The 18,517-nt window shown below is 40.4% G+C and overlaps 1 protein-coding gene across 1 annotated transcript; it reads left to right on the forward strand.

The window, feature by feature from the left end:
- The first annotated feature begins 16,915 nt into the window (after positions 1 to 16,915).
- Positions 16,916 to 17,638, forward strand: LOC138893816 (uncharacterized). The gene is made up of 2 exons (XM_070178480.1): positions 16,916 to 17,104; positions 17,207 to 17,638. Exons 1-2 carry the CDS (start codon positions 16,916 to 16,918, stop codon positions 17,636 to 17,638), a joined length of 621 nt encoding a protein of 206 aa, XP_070034581.1.
- Positions 17,639 to 18,517: the final 879 nt, after the last annotated feature.

Genomic DNA, 18,517 nt, shown 5'->3' on the forward strand with positions numbered 1-18,517 from the left:
TTACATGTGTTCTTTTATACCTACCTTCTGTGCGTGAGTTGTACTATTGGCACGTGAGTTGTCCGTGCGGTTATGAGATATTGTTATTGCTAGCATGTGCGTTGTCTGTGCGGATGTGGGGTTTTGTTACTCTCTTAGCACATGAGTCATCCGTGGAGATATGGGGTACTAATGATATTGACACGTGAGTTATCCGTATAGCACATGAGTTGTCCGTGCGGTTGTGAATTATAATGTGGGCACAAGATTCCAAGTGATTAGGGTTCGTGACTTGGGACCCACGAATTGTGGTAATGAGGTGTTGTACCTCGGGAAAGTTCTTGTATAAATATTGTGTGAAAGCGGTTGTTTATTGGGTTGTTACCTGTTTTTCCTTGGTTTCACCGGAACTTGACTGTATTCAGCTTACTCTACGACGTTATTACATATTTGTTCCTTGTTGCTAATTGTTGCTTCTAGTTTTCTATTGCAAGTATTGTTGTTATTTTTACCATGCTTAGTTTTATATTGATATTGTTCCCTGTTAGTTTTACATTTATACTGGTACAAGTTATTAGGTCTGGTAGGGTGTCTTGACTGTTCCTTGTCACTACTCCACTGAGGTTAGCCTGGATACTTATTGGGTACCGCCGTGGTGTACTCATGCTACGCTTTCTACACATTTTTGTGTAGATCCAGGTACTTCGCAGTTTGTTGATCATTAGTTAGCTGATCGGGCATTGCTATGGAGACACAAGGTATACCTACCGTCACATTCGCGGGCCTAGGAGTCACCTTCTAAAGTTTATTTTGTACTGTTTATTTCTATTCCGAAACAGTTGTACTTAGAGATTTTCTAGTGAACTCGGTAGAGCTTATAACTTGTACTATCAGTTTTGGGATATTGTATTGTACTTGAGATTGTTGGCTTATTATAGAAATTTTTGTTTCATGCTTAATAGTTAATTGGTTAAAATCAGTTATTAATTCGGTAAGTGTTAGGCTTACCTAGTCTTAGAGACTAAGTACCATCACGATATCCTACAGAGGAAAATGGGGGTTGTGACACAAGGGTTCACATATAGAGAAGATATATACCTGTCTCCTCTCATCAAGTAAGGTGACATATAGAGAAGTAAGGGCATGTATACATTTCGAAGCTAGCATATCGAGAAGGTATGAAGAAAAATCATGTATACATCCAAAGAGTTTGTTAATAGAGAAGAGATGCAAAGTCCAACCAATGATTAACTTTACCAAGATCCACATAAACTGGAAACCTATTGGTTTCTCACAACCTGCGTATACACCATCAAGAGAAAAACATGAGAGGGTGACCCTAGGGGGATGGATCCTTATCCACACACTGTACGGACAACTCACGTGTTACACGGACAACTCACATGCCATATATAACATCCGCACGGACCACTCACGTACTAGTAATTCAGTCCATATCACACATAAAGCATATACAAAAATTCATGTACGCAAACAATGGATATCAATTCACATGCTCATGGACTGAAGAAGCGAGCATGCTAAGGTGTATGCATGTGCGAGTGTACAACTACAACTCAAATCTAGCAAATATGCCATACAACAACAAATATCATGCTAACAGAAAATCAACACCTACACATGATCTCTAGTATGATTCACAGAGTTCACATAGTCATACAAACATATAAAACATGATAGTAAGAAGCACAGTATCAAAATCAAGGCATAATATGGCCTAAAGACTACTCCGGATATGAATCATACATAGCACTTGCATATACGCTCGTCACCTCACATATGCGTCTTTTCTCACACATTTCAATTAGACAAACAAGGTCATATCCTAAGGGTTATTCCCTCAACAAGATTAGGTAAGATACTTACCTCAAACAAGCCAAATCAATACTGTAAAATACCTTCCTGCTCGAATCGACCTCTGAACGGCTCGAATCTAGACAAAAATAACCCAATAACATCAAATAATGCCATAGGAATAAAACCCAAATGATAAAGGTCGAATATTTAATCAAATACTCAAAGTCAACCAAAAAGTCAACATGGGCTCACACACCAGAACCCAACAGAACTCACAAATCCCAAATACCCATCGAATATGAGTCCAATCATATAAAATTCACCCAAATACGTCTCCGAAACGATTTTCAAATCTCAATTATTCACTTTAGAAAAGTTTTTCAAAAACCTCCTAATTTCTCCTTTAGATCCACTAATCAAATTGCAAAATCGAAGATGGAATAATTAAATCCGAATAAAAAATACTTACCTAATCCAAGTGGGTGAAATTGCCTCAATCTGAGCTCCCAATCTTAAAATATGGTAAAATGAGTTCCAAGTCCAAAAATAGAACCTTATACAACTGCTCCAGGTAAACCCTTCGTGATCACGGGACCAACTTCACGATCGCAAAGCACAAAACTTTAACTGCCTCAAAGACCCTATGCGAATGTGGCCCCAGGCATGCGATTGTGATACATGGCTTCACAGAGCTACGCGAACCTGGCGTCTTCTCGCAAACGCGAAGGTCAACTAAATAATATTCCTAGCCTAACTCAATACTACACGAACGCGTGGGCCTATACGCGAACACGAAGGCTTAAAACCTCAACGACCGCGAACGCCACTGCTATGTCACGAACAAGAAGAAGAATTCCTAGCCCATCTCCTAGAACACTTCATGATCGCAATCCTCCTCACGTGATCGTGAAGAACACTCTCAGCACCAAAAGCCAGCAATCAAAAACAAGGGAGCAATGGTCCGAAACCACCCTGAAACACACCTAAGCCCTTTGGGACCATGTCCTAACATACCAACAAGTCCCAAAACATAATACGGACTTATTCGATGCCTCAAATAATACAAAATAACATCAAAACTATGAATCACATCTCAATTCAAGTATAATGAGCTATTTTAAAATTTTAAATTCCAACCTTACGCCGAACACGTCTAAACAACTCGAAATGATCCTAAGTTTTGTACACAAGTTATAAATCACCATACGAACCTATTTCAAGGCTCGAAATCCCAAATGGACATTAAAAACAATATTGTCAAGTATGGGTCAAACCTATCAACTCTTAAAACCTTCAAACTTTCAACTTTCGGCAATTAGCCTCAAAATCATCTATAACACCGGAACTCAAATCCGGGCATACACCGAAGTTCAAAATTACCATCCGGATCTAACGGAACTATCGAAACTCCAATCCGAAGTTAAATACATAAAAGTCAAACTTGGTCAGTACTTCCAACTTAAACTTTCTGGTTAGGAGCTAAGTATTCCAAATCACTCTAAAATCTTTCCGAAACTAAACCAACCATGTACACAATTCGTAATACATCATATGAAGCTATTCAAGACCTCAAACCACCGAATAAAATACTAATACTCAAAATGACCGATCGGGTCATTACAGTCTAACATTGCATACAATGTTATCTTTTGGTCTAAAACTACCCCGCGACTAACATAATTTTTTGTGGTCCCATTTTTAATGTGTTGTCAGCATGTCATTGGGACATGTGGATCCCTGATCCGGATCAATTTTTACCCGCTCCAGATTGAGATCCGCCCTAGCTTATTCTGCCAACACTATAAAAAAATATATTCCCACCGTTTAATTTTATTTCCTCTTTTTTTTTTTATCAAATTAGGACAATTCCAATTTTCTTCATCTTCAAAATGTTTTCCTCCTTTCAGTTCATAGCTTTTTTGTTCCAAACTTGATTTTGCTTGTAAAAGTTATTGCTTTTTGTTAAAATACAAGTCCACCATGTCTGAGAATTCAGTTTCTTCTAATCCGCCGCGTCGATGTGGTTGCGGATTGATTGCTAATCATTTTGTGGCTAAGAATCCTGCAAATTCTGGATGTAGATTCTACAAGTTCTATCATTTTGATGAAGAATCTTCATGTAGTCTTTGGGAATGAGGCGGCCAAAATATGACACCACATGTGACAATGGTGATAATCAACTTGAATACCTTACTAAAGTGTGTAGAAGTAGAAAGGAATTAAGAAGGTGGTGGCTGACTTGGAGGATGTTGTTTATCTAGAAAAGCAAAAACTAAAGAACATTGTAACTAAAATTGAGGGCATTTATTCAGCCAATTTAGCGATAGTATCTAAGATAGAGAATAAATTGCGAAAGATGAAGATGTTTGTTGTTATTTCTTGGGTTGTCTTTGCTTTTATTTTTGTGGCTAGGATTTAGTGTAGTTTGATTATTATTGTTGTCAAGAGTAATGCAATGGTCCTTTTGGTTCTATGATGATCTCTATGTTGTTTCAGTTTCTTGTGTTTTTAATAAATTGAAGTTATTTTGTGCAAGTTGAAATGTACTTTAAATGTGCTTAGAAGAAAAATGTACATATTTTAAAAGTAAGATTCATCTTAACAAGAGAAATTTTAATAAAGTTGGCACAAAAGAAGGCTCGATTATGGAGCTTAATTAAAGTTGCAAACATACATTTTTTTTTAGAATATTTACCCAACAAACATAGCTATTAGACAAATAAATATGAAAACCAACAACTTATACCAATCTCATAATATTTACTTGTCTAAAAATATAGAACTGAGTTACTACATAATTAGATGTCTATTACAGTCATCACAAAAATAAATTGTCTATTACAGTTATCCTACTAACTTATTACTTTACTTTCCCTTGCCCTTTCTAGTTTAAAGCTTTTGAATTTTTTTCTCCTTCACACCCAGTAACTGAATTCTGATCATTGCTTGCTTGCCTTTCCAAGTAGTCTTTATTGGGGAATATGGCATATATTTTAGTTGTGAGCTACCAGTGTGATCTTCTATGAACTGTATCATCCTTGTCCATGTATTTTGTTGTTGATTCTTCTATTAAAACATTATCATAATCTCAGAGACAACTTTAGGACTCAATACTGGGTCAGGTTCTATCCCAAAGTCTGAATCAAGTAGTTTTCTTGGAGTGTACTTAGTTCTTTTTTGACATAGATATTGAGTAGATTCAGTGGTTTGTAGAGTGGGAAGCTAACTGGACTGAGAAACATTACTGGCTTGCTGAGTGGAAAGCTGACTGGACTAAGAAATATTAATGAATTTCTGAGTGGGAAGTTGACTGGACTTAGTAGCATTAGTGAAAAGCTGAGTTGCTTACTGATTGGATTAAGGGCTTTAAGCTAACAAATTCAATTGGTTCACATATTCCTTTTAGCTGCATGAATTGAAATAAACTTGCTAGTATGCTTAAACAACTAGAAAGAATAAAATAACTAGTGTTAAAGGTCTTTACCTTCATTGAATTTTTCTTTGATTGTGGTTGCCACATTAACCACAATTATTTTGAAGGCCTTTCCTTGAAGCTATCCACAAGCCTTGCCTATTAATACCCTCGTCTTTCTCTCTTGGCCTTTTTACTTTTGATCTACTCACCATCTTTGCTATGGGTGGTGGCTCCATGGCATGGCGTGGCTCTACCTTTCAGAATTATTTACCTCACATAGGTTGGAGATTTTGTTAATACACCAACTAGAACGCCTCTTTTGAATACCACCAGTTAATCCAGTTTTTGGATCAAGCTTCTTGTAATTGAAGTCATTGATAGCATGCGGGCATGTGATGCCAAACAAGTCCATATCCTATATGTGCACTTCTACTAGTCAAGAATAAAAGTGTGTTTGTCTGAACCTTGTGTCACTTCAAAACCCATCTCTCCATTGAAGTATGAAGTACAATCTTGTTCTGTCTCTCTGTAATTATTATATAGCTCCATTGAAAATGGACTATGGTCATCTTTCCAACTGCTCACTTGATTTTAATGGTCCTTTACATAATCATTACCTTAATATAACAAACACTCACATTAAAACAGTCACATAAATGATAGATTTAAAAACAAAAGTATAATAAAATAGTCTAAAGACAGTCAACTTCACCTTTACTCTGATAGTCTCAGGCAAATTGACAATGGGCTTTTGTTTGGCTTCAATAATCCTCAAGTTTAATGACTCTGTGAAGTTATTGTCCATATTGCGTTCTAGCATTGGGTATCTAAATATGCTCTACACCAGCTAGTGGATGGATATTTCGGCAAGTCTTTCACACAATTCTCAGATACTTCACTCAATTATCTCAATATATCATTAAATGCTTCATCATATGTGCTCCAGATACACCATAAAAGTAATTTTTTTCATTTTATCTATATGCCAAATCCTACTCCAATTTGCTTCAATGTGCCTCATGCAATATCTATGATGGTCTTCTGGTCATACTTTTATAACATCATCCAAGAGTCCTTGCATGTAAAATTTTTTAGATTAAAGTAGTTACCATTTTAAGGAAAAAATAAGTGAAAAATAAAGTTGAAGTACCTTTTGCATATCTGACATGAAGGTTATCCTTTCACCTTCTTTCAAGTATAAAGAACTCTTCATGTTCTCCATAAACCTATGCCAAGTTCTAGTATTTTTCTTATCTACCACAACCCAAGCTAATGGATAAAAATATTTAGCAGAATCTTGATCCACAACCACCAACAACATGCCTTGATATCTTTCTTTTAAAAATGTACCATCAAGTCCTATAAAAGGTCTCAAACTTTCTTTGAAGCCATTATTGAGCGCCTAAAAGCATACATACATTCTCAAGAATCTCTTTTTACCTTCTTCTAAGGCATCCTTGGATATCTGGATAACCACATCAGGACCAGGATTATTGTCCCTGTAATCATCCCGTTAGTCATTTTGAGTATTAGAGCCCTGTTTACCGATTTGATGCTTTACGTATATTTGTTTGATGTTTTACAAATTGCAGGGATGGTTGTTTTTTTTTCGGGAAGGTTTGAGAGTAAATTGGAATACTTAGTTCTATTTTTGTAAGCTTAAGTTGTAAGAGTTGACCAATGTTTGACTTTTTAGTAAACAATCTCGGAATTAGAATTTTATGGTTCCAATAGGTTCGTATGGTTATTTTGTACTTGCGCATATGTTCGGATTTTATGTTGGATGTTCTTAGAAGATTTTGACTTTATTTGCCGAAAGTTTTCTATTTGAAAAATTGGAGAGTTCATAGATTTGACTAATAGTTGACTTTGATATTATCTGGATCCCATTGGTGTCCTGAGACTTTGTAGAGGTTCATTTGTTTGAATGAAACTTGTGTGTGAAGTTTGATTGTAATGCAGAATGTCTAAGTTTGATTCAAATGCTTTTGCCAATTTGGAAGTTTGGACATTAAGATATGGATTTGATATTCGATTCATGGTTTTTGTTACACTCCACTAGTGAAGTTGGAGGATCTATGAGATTTACACGCATCCAATCAGATGGAGACGCGATACCGGGTATAGGAGGCAGCTGCATGCGACCATATTTTGCCAGTTATCTCACCAGGCACGATAGCCAAAGCGGGGCGAGCCATTTTGCATGTGGACCCATATTTTGCCAGTTATCTCTCCTTCATTTTTCCTAGGAGTATCACTTACTATAATTCGCCAAAAACGTTCTCACATCCCCTTTGAAGTTCCAAAATAGCTTAAATTGAATTTAAAGATGGTTCTGTTAAGATTTAGCCTAAAGAAGCTGAAAATCAATTTTTGTAATATCTGTCATCTGTAGTGATAATTGTGAAGATCCGTTAGAGGCAACGTTATCATAGTAAGCATAGTTAGTTCTTCCACAAGGTATGTAGGGCAACTTTCTTCTTGGCATGGGCTGCTGTAAGTCTCTCCTTTCTTTTAAATGAATCCTACACTATACGGTCTTGTAGTTCTAAGATCCTTTCAATAATGTTGCTCTGTTCTTGTACTGTCCCGTCGGTAGCATTACTTGTAGAGTCTAAAATGTTCCAGTTGGTATCTTGAGGTCAGAAATTATGATTCGTTCTAAGTCCAAGCCCAATATCATTTGAAGTTGATTCTACATTTCACTTATATGTATATGTGACTATTTTACCTTACCAAGCCACGCTATAGACGGCCGGGTACGGCACCTATCGTGCAACCACTGATCAATTGGGTATGATTAAAAATGTTACCGAGCCCTCCCGAGGCCGGTACGAACGAGCTCTTTATGAGGCCGGGTACGAAATGTTGGGTTGTGAGGCATTATCGAGCCCTTGTATGGCTGGATACGACCGAACCCTCATGTGGTCGTGTACGATGATGTGTGAAGTGAGGTTACTGAGCCCTCCCATGGCCGGGTACGACCGGGTCCTCTATGAGGTCGGGTATGGAGTGATAAAATATGCCCTAAAGAAGGGCTAAAGATATGTGTAAATATGTATAGTATAAACTAATGCATGTCCCCAACGGGTGTCTTGGATTCATAAAAGTTGGGTCCATAGTCTCCATTGTTTGGTTCACGCACCGATGGCTTATTATTTCTTTTCCTAATTAGTTATTCACATGTTAATTCTGGTGCTATTACTTGGAAACCTAAATGACCCAATTTTATGAATAAAAAGAGTGTAATAACAGATGTTGGTTCGCACGGGCCTTCGGGCATCGTGTGCCGATCGGAGCTCCCAAGGTTGGGGTGTGACAAACGCGGTAGCAGAGCAGGTCGTGTCGTAGAAAGTCTGCACGCCGTATCTAGTAGAGTCTTATTTATGGGTATGTTGTGCACCATACTTATAAACAGGAGCCTATCGGATATCTAGGATGAATACCCTTCTTTCTGATCTAGATCGTGCGATAGAGCTGAAGTCATAATTATTCGCTTCTAATTTTCATCTTGTGTATATTTATAGCGATGCCTAACACGAGACATTAGGCAATTATACAGGGTGAATGAAGAAGCACAAGAAGGTAACTGTTAGGTGCCACCTGCCCCTATAGGTCAATACGGATTTCATGATGAGGCTGGAACTCAGGCTTCTGGGACAATACAACCACTCCCGAAACAGCATAGAGAAGTTAATGCACCTCCTATTCCTCCCCCAATTGAGCATGAATATGATCTAGATATGATATGTGTAGTACAATTGTTAACTCAGTTGGTAGCCTCTCAGGACCAGGGCCAGGCTCTTGCAACTTCATATAAAGCGGTTAGTACGAGAGTTCAAGATTTCATAAATTTGGACCTATTCACAGGAACAGATCCGGACGAAGATCCTCAGAATTTTTTGGATCAAATACAGTGGACCTTCCGACTGATGCATGTCACTGATACTGAGTCCGAGGAGCTTGCATCTTATAGGTCGATAGATATAGTCATAGTGTGGTATGAGACTTAGGAATAGTGTAGGTGACCTCCTGCCCCAGCAACATGATGGGGGGAATTTTATGTAGAATTCTTGCAGCATTATATGCCCCTTGAACTTCGTCGAGCTAGGCAGGATAGGTTCTTTTGGTTGGAGCAAGGTAATATGAGTGTCCAGGAATACAACATGCAATTTAACTCCCTGGCTAGGTATACTCCATCAGTGGTGGCCGAGATGAGTGACCGGGTACACCGATTTGTGATTGGTTTAGGGTTGTATCTGATAAATGAGTGTAACACAACTTCCCTGAATTCGATCATTGATATTGACCGTATTCAGACCTATGCACAGAACTTGGAGGATCGCAAGAGGCTACATCAAGTTGCTCAAGAACCCGACCAAGGTCACACTAAAGGGCCGGGTCCACGGGAGATAAAGGGGAGTTTCGAGGCGGCTTTAGGTCGCCATTTCCCCGGCAGTCACCTAACTCGGTGGCTAACATGCCATCAAAATCACAAGGTCAATATAGAGAACGAACCACTTATTCTAGGTAGGGCCGGAGAGTTTGAGGGTAGGGTCCGCAGAATAGTGGGGATACTAGTAGGATGAGACCCCCGATGCCATGTTGTGGTCGATTTGGTAGGGATCATTTTTGGCATTTCCACCAGGGCTCGAATTTATGTTATTCTTGTGGGCAGTCCGGTCACATCATGAGCTTTTGCCTAGTGAGAAATATGGGTAGCATGGTACCTCCAACAGGATATACAACAGCTTCTTCATCGACAACACACCCTCGTGAACAAGGTATACGACCGTCGATGGGGAGAGGTAGAAGTAGAGGTGGAATGCCCATGTCTAGCCCTGGTGGGCAACAACAGAATTGCATCTATGCATTGTCAGGTCATCAAAATTTGGAGTCTTCACCATACGTGGTCACAAGTATACTATCCGTGTCTTCCATTAATGTGTATGCTTTGATAGATCTAGGTTCTACCCTATCGTATATTACTCCATTTGTTGCTGGTAAATATGGTAAAGTACCTGAATTGTTATGTCAACCCTTCAAAGTGTCCATGCTTGTAGGCTAATTCGTGGTAGTTACGCAGGTGTATCGAGGTTGTGATGTGATGATTCATGATCTCCATACTTTGGCTAATTTGAATGAGTTAGAAATGATAGAATTTGATGTTATTATGGGCATGGATTGGCTAGCCTCTTATTATGCTACGGTGGATTGCTGGAAGAAGGTTGTTTGTTTCAACTTTTTGGAAGAGCCCGTTCTTGAATGGAAGGGTGATGTTGCAGCGCCAAAGGGGAAGTTTATTTCTTACGTTAAGGCCCGAGGGATGATCACGAAGGGATGTTTCTATCATTTAGTGCGGGTGCAAGATGTGGAAGCAAAGCCTCCTACCCTTTAGTCGGTTCCGATCATTAATGAATTTCCCGATGTGTTCCCCAACGAGCTCTCGAGTGTCCCACCCGAGAGAGAGATTGAGTATGCTATTGAAGTGCCACCCGACACGTAGCCGATATCTATTCCTCCATATAGAATGGCTCCTGCCGAGTTGAAGGAACTAAAGGATCATTTGAGGGACCTCCTTGATAAAGGCTTCATTCCACCCATCGCTTCTCCGTGGGGAGACATAGTATTGTTTGTTCGAAAGAAAGATGGCTTACTGAGGATATGTATTGATTACCACCAACTCAATAAAGTAACTATCAAGAACAAATATCCGCTTCCAAGGATCGATGATTTGTTCGATCAATTGCATTGTGCTAAGTAATTCTCGAAGATCGATCTCAGGTCTTGGTATCATCAATAAAATATCAAGGAAGAAGATGTTTTGAAGACAGTCTTTTGGACCAGATATGGCAATTATGAGATCCTTGTTATGTCCTTTGGCCTAACCAATGCACCAGCGACCTTCATGGATCTGATGAATCGAGTATTTAGGTCATTCTTGGATATCTTTGTGATCGTGTTCATTGACGACATTTTGGTATACTCTTGATCAGAGGTAGATCATGCAGAGCATTTGCGAAAGGTTCTACACACACCTTGGGATCACAAGTTATACGCCAAGTTTTCCAAGTGCGAGTTCTGGTTAAACTCCGTGGCCTTTCTTGGACACATATTATCCAGCGATGGTATCATGGCTGATTGTCAAAAGGATGAAGCAGTTAAGAACTGGCCAAGGCCCACAACTCTTACCGAGGTACGCAACTTCTTGGGCTTGGCCGATTACTATAAATGATTTGTAGAAAATTTCTCATCTATAGATGCTCCATTAACGAAGCTGACGCACAAGACAGCTAAATTCCGGTAGACCGATGGTTGTGAGAAGATCTTCCAAGAGTTAAAGGACAGGCTAACCTCGGTGCCAGTGTTAACTCTACTTGAGGGACTCGAGGGGTATGCCATATATTGTGAGGCTTCTAGAGTGGGATTGGGAAGCGCCTTAATGCAACGTGGGAGAGTCATTGCATATGCTTCAAGAAACATGAGCAAAATTATCCGACCCATGATCTGGAGCTAGCAACTGTCATTTTTGCTCTAAATATATGGTGTCACTATTTGTACAGGGTTTATGTTGACATATTCACTGATCATAAAGCTTGCAGTACATATTCAAGCAAAAAGAGTTGAATTTGAGGCAACGGAGGTGGCTCGAATTGTTAAAAGACTATGATATAGATATTTTATACCACCCAAAAAAGCAAACGTTGTGGTTGATACATTGAGTCGGAAGTCTATGGGCAGCTTGCGGCACGTAGAGGAACAAAAGTTAGAGATGACTAACGACTTGTACCGGTTGGCGAACCTAAGTGTATGATTACTTGATACCGGTGATGGTTGGTGAAAATAAGAGGAGGAAACCCTTTCAAAAGAAACAAGTGTTCGAGCTATCCAAGGATGGGGTCCTTAGATACAAGGACCGGCTATGTGTACCTGATGTCGGGGGACTCCAAGAGAAGATCATGGCAGAGATTCATTGGTCCCTATATTTTGTTTATCCGAGGTTAACCAAAATGTACCATGATATTCGACATCTATATTGGTGGAATGGCATGAAGAGGGACATTGCTAGATATGTCGCTCAGTATCCAAATTGCCAATAGGTTAAGGTTGAACATTAGAAACGGGGAGGGTTGATGCAAAACATGAAAGTTCCAACCTGGAAATGGGAAGTAATCAATACGGATTTCGTTATTGGGTTACCACGGCACGCGAAAGATTTGATTCCATATGGTTCATCGTTGATCGACTCACCAAGTTAGCTCATTTCCTACCTGTAAAGACTACTTTCTTGGCTAAAGATTACCCTAAGTTGTATATTAAGGAAATAGGTCGACTCCATGGGATTCCGGTTTCCATCATATCATACTGAGGTGCTCAGTCTATGGCTAACTTCTAAAGATCATTCCAAAAGGTATTGGGGATGAGGATCAAACTTAGCACAACCTTTCATCCCTAAATAGATGGTCAGGCCGAGCGCCCTATTCTTACGCTCGAGGAAATGTTACGAGCTTGTGTTTTGGATTTCAAGGGAAATTGGGAAGATTATCTACCACTCATCAAATTTGCTTACAACAACAGCTACCATGCTAGTATTCGAATGGTACCATATGAGGCCCTATATGGATGAAATGGCAGATCTCCTATCGGCTAGTTTGAAGTGGGAGAAACAAAGTTATTGGGGCCAGAATTTGTGCAACAGGTTGTGGAAAAGGTGAAGCTAATTCGAAGCCGATTGTTGACCGCTTAAAGCAGGCAAAAATCTTACTCGGATAACCGGCGATGAGATTTGGGATTCACAGTAGGAGACTGGGTGTTCTTGAAAGTGTCACCAATGAAAGGTGTAATGAGATTTGGCAAAAAGGGCAAACTAAGCCCTCGGTATATTAGGCTATGCAGAATTGTTCAGAAGGTTGGCCAAGTAGCTTATAAGCTTGAGTTGCCCCGGAGTTGGAGGCGGTGCATCCGGTGTTCCATCACGCATCACCCATGTTGAAGATGCTCAAGTCACAAAAGATCTGTCCTACGAAGAAGTTTCAGTGGCTATTTTAGACTGACAGGTTCGGAAGCTGCGAACTAAAGATGTGGTTTCGGTTAAGGTACTTTGGATGAACAAAAGTAAGGAATAAATGATGTGGGAAGCAAAAGAATATATGATATCTAGGTACCCCCATTTATTCCACACTATGGGAGACAACAATAAGGCCATCCTAATGGGTTGTGATTTAACAATCGAGGATGAATATTCCGAAGGGAGGGGATGATGTAACACCCCACATGTGAAGTTGGAGGATCTATGATGTTTACACACATCCAATCAGATGGCGATGCGTTACCAAGCAGAGAAGGCAACTACATGCGACCAGATTTTGCCAATTGTCTCACCGGGCACGACAGCAAAAGCGGGGCGACCCATTTTGCACGTGGATCTGGCAGAGATTTCTATGGTTGGTACCTGTATATAAAGGTAGCAAGGCTCACTCTCCTTCATTTTTCCCAATAGTGTCACTCACTATAATTCACCAAAAATGTTCTCACATCACCTTTGAAGTTCCAAAATAGCTTAAATTGATTCAGAAGACGACTCTATTAAGATTTAGTCTAAAGAAATTGAGAATCGATTGTTGTAACATCTGTCATCTGTGGTGATAATTGTGAAGATCCATTAGAGGCAAAGTTAACCATCATAATCATAGTTATTTCTTCCATAAGGTATGTAGGGTAAATTTCTTCTTGGCATGGGCTACTATAAGTCTCTCCTTCCTTTTGAATAAATCTTGTACTATACAGTCTTGTAGTTCTAAGCTCCTTTCAATAATGTTGCTCTGTTCTTGTACTGTCTTGCTGGTATCATTTCTTGTGGAGTCTAAAAAGTTCCAGTTGGTATCCTGAGGTCGGAAAGTATGATTCGTTCTAAGACCAAGACCAATATATTTTGAAGTTGATTCTCTATTTGACTTATATGTATATGTGACTATTTTATCTTACCGAGCCGCTCTATATACGGCTGGGTACGACACCTATTGTTTAACCACAAATCAGTTGAATATGACGAGAAATGTTATTGAGCCCTCCCGAGGCTAGGTACGACCGAGATCTCTAGTGCCGAAGTAGACTTATGTATTGATGATTGTAGAGTTTCTTCACGGTGAGCTTGGACGTTTTTGGTTGAACAGTGCATTGGGGAGTTGAAGAAATATTTTGGAAGTGCAGGGCATTTCTGCAATCCATTCTGCAGTCGTAGAATCGATATCCCAACCACAGATCCGCCGCAGATTTAAGTAGAGACTTGGGAAAGATGTTGGACCCTTATGCGGGCCGCATAACCCATCGAAGACCCAACATGAAATTTTCCGGAGGGGGAGTTCTGCGACGCATTATGGGACCGTAGAATTGGTCTGCGGACCGCAGACTGGCCGCAGAACGAGGCAGAATTGCCCAGTTCCGGAGGGCCATTGTGCGGTCCATTTTGTGGACCATAGAAGCGTTATACGATCGCATATGCGGCTGCAGATCTGTGTCGGGGCTTCAGTTTTCTAATTGTTTTTACCCGACCCAATTTTGATTAAAAGCCCTTGGGGCTCATTTTGAGAGAAAACTCTGATGTTTTAGAAAGAAGGGAGAGTGTTATAGAGAGAGAGAAGGAGACCCTAGGCTAATTGCTCATCAATTCTTGCTCAAGACTTGGAGAATTCACAAGGAAAACTCACAAGTTCTTCATCCAAGATGTAAGGTTCTAACCCTAGTCTTCAATTTTGAGTTTATGTAGTAGATGGGTAATTGGGAGTATGATTCTTGGGTATGAGAATTATTTATTTTACATGTACCATCAAGGGTAGTGGGAAGATTGTTGAGATCTTTTGGGTACACGTTAGGTAGTGGCATGAAAGAATCCACCATGGGAGGAACTTGAAACCTTAATGCACACCTAGTGTTTGATAAAATGCTCAAGTGAGATGGAACTATGAACTCTCTCCTAATTTGTATTCAATTTTGCTATATTTCTAAATAGATCGACGAGGCAAAGAATTCCGGAATATTGTAGTAATTTAAAAAGCTCGAGGCGAGGTATGTTGGCTAAACTCTTCTCTTAGAATTGAACTACACAATATCCTTGTAAGTCCCGTGATGCTTATTATAAATTGATTATTCCAAATAAGCCTTGTGTCAAAATAAATATGCGTTCAATATGTATTCCAAAGATTCTTGTTATGTCGAGTCACCGTTGAGAATGTGATTTAAGTGTGGGCTGTGTGTTATTATGATATGATTTAAAAATGTGATTCTAATAAAAGCTATCATGTCAAATTGTGTAAGAAATTACATGTGCCTAAGACCCTAAATTGCTCCAGTATGTGTTTAAAGTCTTAAATTGAAAAGCCTTGTTGTTGATTATCCATGATGATGTATGAAAGTGAAATTGTGAGCATGAACTATAAAGTACGGCCAACGTGCCAAGAATGATATTGCGTCATGGCCAATGGTGCCAATAAAATGAATGACATGTAAGAGGATATGAAATGAGTGGTAATCCTTTTAATAATAAATGTCTTGGGAGTGTCGTTTAGCCACCTAGGAAGTGTAGGTCGGAACAACCTAACCCCGAAACTACACGTGCTGGTGTAGGAGTGATTGAGGGGTAAATCTCCGTTTTCATTCTAATGAGAGGGTGTTTAGTTTTACATACTAGTACTATTCCATATGTACTAACATCCCTTTTGCTGGGGGCGCTGCATCTTTATTGGACGCAGGTGGTTCCATAGCAGGTGGTATTGTTCAGTGATAGCAACACACCCTCTCCTCAGCTGATTTGGTGAGCCCCACTTTAATTCGGGGTCCTGTACATAGCATTTTGAGGTATAGCAGGGGCCTTATTGCTGGCAATGTCTTAGCAATCTTTTGTTCCTGTTAGAGGCTCCGTAGACATAGTGTGGGTGGTACCTGTTTTTGGAAAGGTTGATTAAATACTGTAATCGTATCATTTGTTCCACTTAAATATGATTGTACTATGTTCTGTGTCAAAGACTTGTTAATGACGTAACTAATGGAAATGGATTGGTGTTATTAATATAACCTCTTACTATCTAATTAATGAAATGTATCCTTCTCTTTATTCATTGGTGAGTTGAGTAGAAGGTATTGTAAAGGCTTGCTTGACCGGGGTATCTCGGTTGAGCGCCGGTCGCGCTCCCTGAGGTCAGGGCGTGACAAACTTGGTATCAGAGCCTAAGGTTTTAAAGTGTCCTAGGATGTCTCAGAGCCGTGTCTAGTAGAGTCCTTCTTATCGGTGTGTTGTCGACCACATCTATAATTAGGAGGCTACTTAGGCATGTAGGAATAATACCCTTCTTTGATGTTCTGGATCGTGCGATAAAGCTGATTGTAAGATTGTTCCTCCTTTAACTCGTGCTTTGCTCTAATTTTCAGTACATAGCGCCTAGAAAGAAGGCAAGAACTGGCCAAGGAGCCAATGTCACCCCAGTAGTGGCAATTGATTCGATACTTGATGATGTGGGTGAGAAATCAAGGGGTGAGAACATTCCCCCGACTACTACACTACCTGATTCCACTACACCTGATCAGATCGCACCAGTTCCTGCACCTACTGAGGGTGCAACGATCACTCCAACTGATATTCCAGTTCCTCCTCCAGTCCCAGCTTCTGGTTCTGATGTATCTGATGGGGATCTTAGGGGAGCCATATAGATGTTGGCTCAGTTTGTGGCTTCTCAGGCCCAAAGATCAAATGTTGCACCCAGCTCTTCTAGTGAACCAGGGGATTCTGCTAGTTCCAGGGTGAAAAGATTTCTCCAATTGGATCCTCTAGTGTTCACATGTACTGATCCTGAGGAGGACCCTCAGGACTTCATTGATGAGATGCACAAGACTCTCCGGGTTATGCGTGCTACTGAGACGGAGGGAACAAAGTTGGCCTCCTACCACCTGAAAGGGGTGGCCTATTCTTGGTTTGAAATGTAGTAGGACTCCCGTGAGTAGGGAAGCCCTCCGGTGAGGTGGAGTGAGTTTGCCGATGCTTTCGTTGATCATTTCTTGCTTGCCGAGACTAAGGCTGCCCGTGCCGCCGAGTTTGAGAGCCTAAAACAAGGTAGCATGAGTGTGTGGGAGTATCATATGAGATTTGCGCACCTGTTCAAATATGCCATCTACATGTTGCCCACTATGGAGGCTAGAGTGCACCGGTTTGTGCAGGGCCTTAGCCCCTTAGTTATTAATGAAGCTGCTACAACTGCCTTGAATTCTAATATGAACTATGGTAAGATGGTGGCATTCACTCAAGCCACAGAGACCCACAAACTGAAGAATATAATGGAGCATGAGAGCAGCAACAAGGCCCGGTCCGCGGGCAATTTCGGTGGTTTTTCTGGTGGTGGTGGTGGTGGTATGATGCATTTAGGGGAGGGTCATTAGGGACATCCTAGTCTTTTGCTCAGTCTTCAGTCAGTGCACTGCCATCGGGGCCTAGTCAGCAGCAGGGGAGCCATTTTAGGTCAGTTAGGGAAACAAGGGATCCTACCTAGCTGCGGGAAGATGCACTTTGGGGCCTGCTACATGGACCAGCCCATATGCTACGGGTGTGGAATGAGGGGTCATATTTAGAGGGATTGTCGTCCATCTCACCAAAGCATGGACAAGGGTACAATACAACCAGCTACTTCTGCAGCTACTACATCCGCAACACCTCCTCCAGCTCGAGACACCCCACCAACCGCAGGGCGTGGTGCTGCTAGGGGTGGCACACAGAGTTTGGGAGGACCCAACTGTTTCTATGCTATGAGGGGTTGCCAAGTTCAGAGGCTTCTCTAGATGTTGTCACAGGTATATTGACTGTCCAATATCATGATGTGTATGCTTTTATTGATCCCGGTTCCACTTTGTCTTATGTTACTCCCTATGTTGCTATGGGATTTGGGATAGAATCGCAACAGCTCCATGAGTTGTTCTCTGTATCTACTCCAGTGTGTGAGTCTATTATGGCCGTGCAGGTTTATAGGAATTGTGTTGTCACGGTGCATGGTCGGGACGCCATGGCCTATCTCATTGAATTGGGAATGGTTGATTTTGATATGATTATGGGAATGAATTGTCTTTATTCATATTTTCCCAAACTTGACTATCGAACCAGAACTGTTAGGTTTGAATTTCCAAATGAGTCAGTGATTGAATGGAATGGGGATGATGTGGTGCCGAAGGGTAGGTTTATTTCTTACCTTAAGGCCATGAAGATAATTAAAAAAGGGTGTATCTATAATTTGGTCCAGGTTATGGACACCGATACTGAGGCACCTA

The sequence above is a fragment of the Nicotiana tomentosiformis genome, chromosome 6, assembly GCF_000390325.3.
Source record: "Nicotiana tomentosiformis chromosome 6, ASM39032v3, whole genome shotgun sequence".
Lineage (NCBI taxonomy): Eukaryota > Viridiplantae > Streptophyta > Magnoliopsida > Solanales > Solanaceae > Nicotiana > Nicotiana tomentosiformis.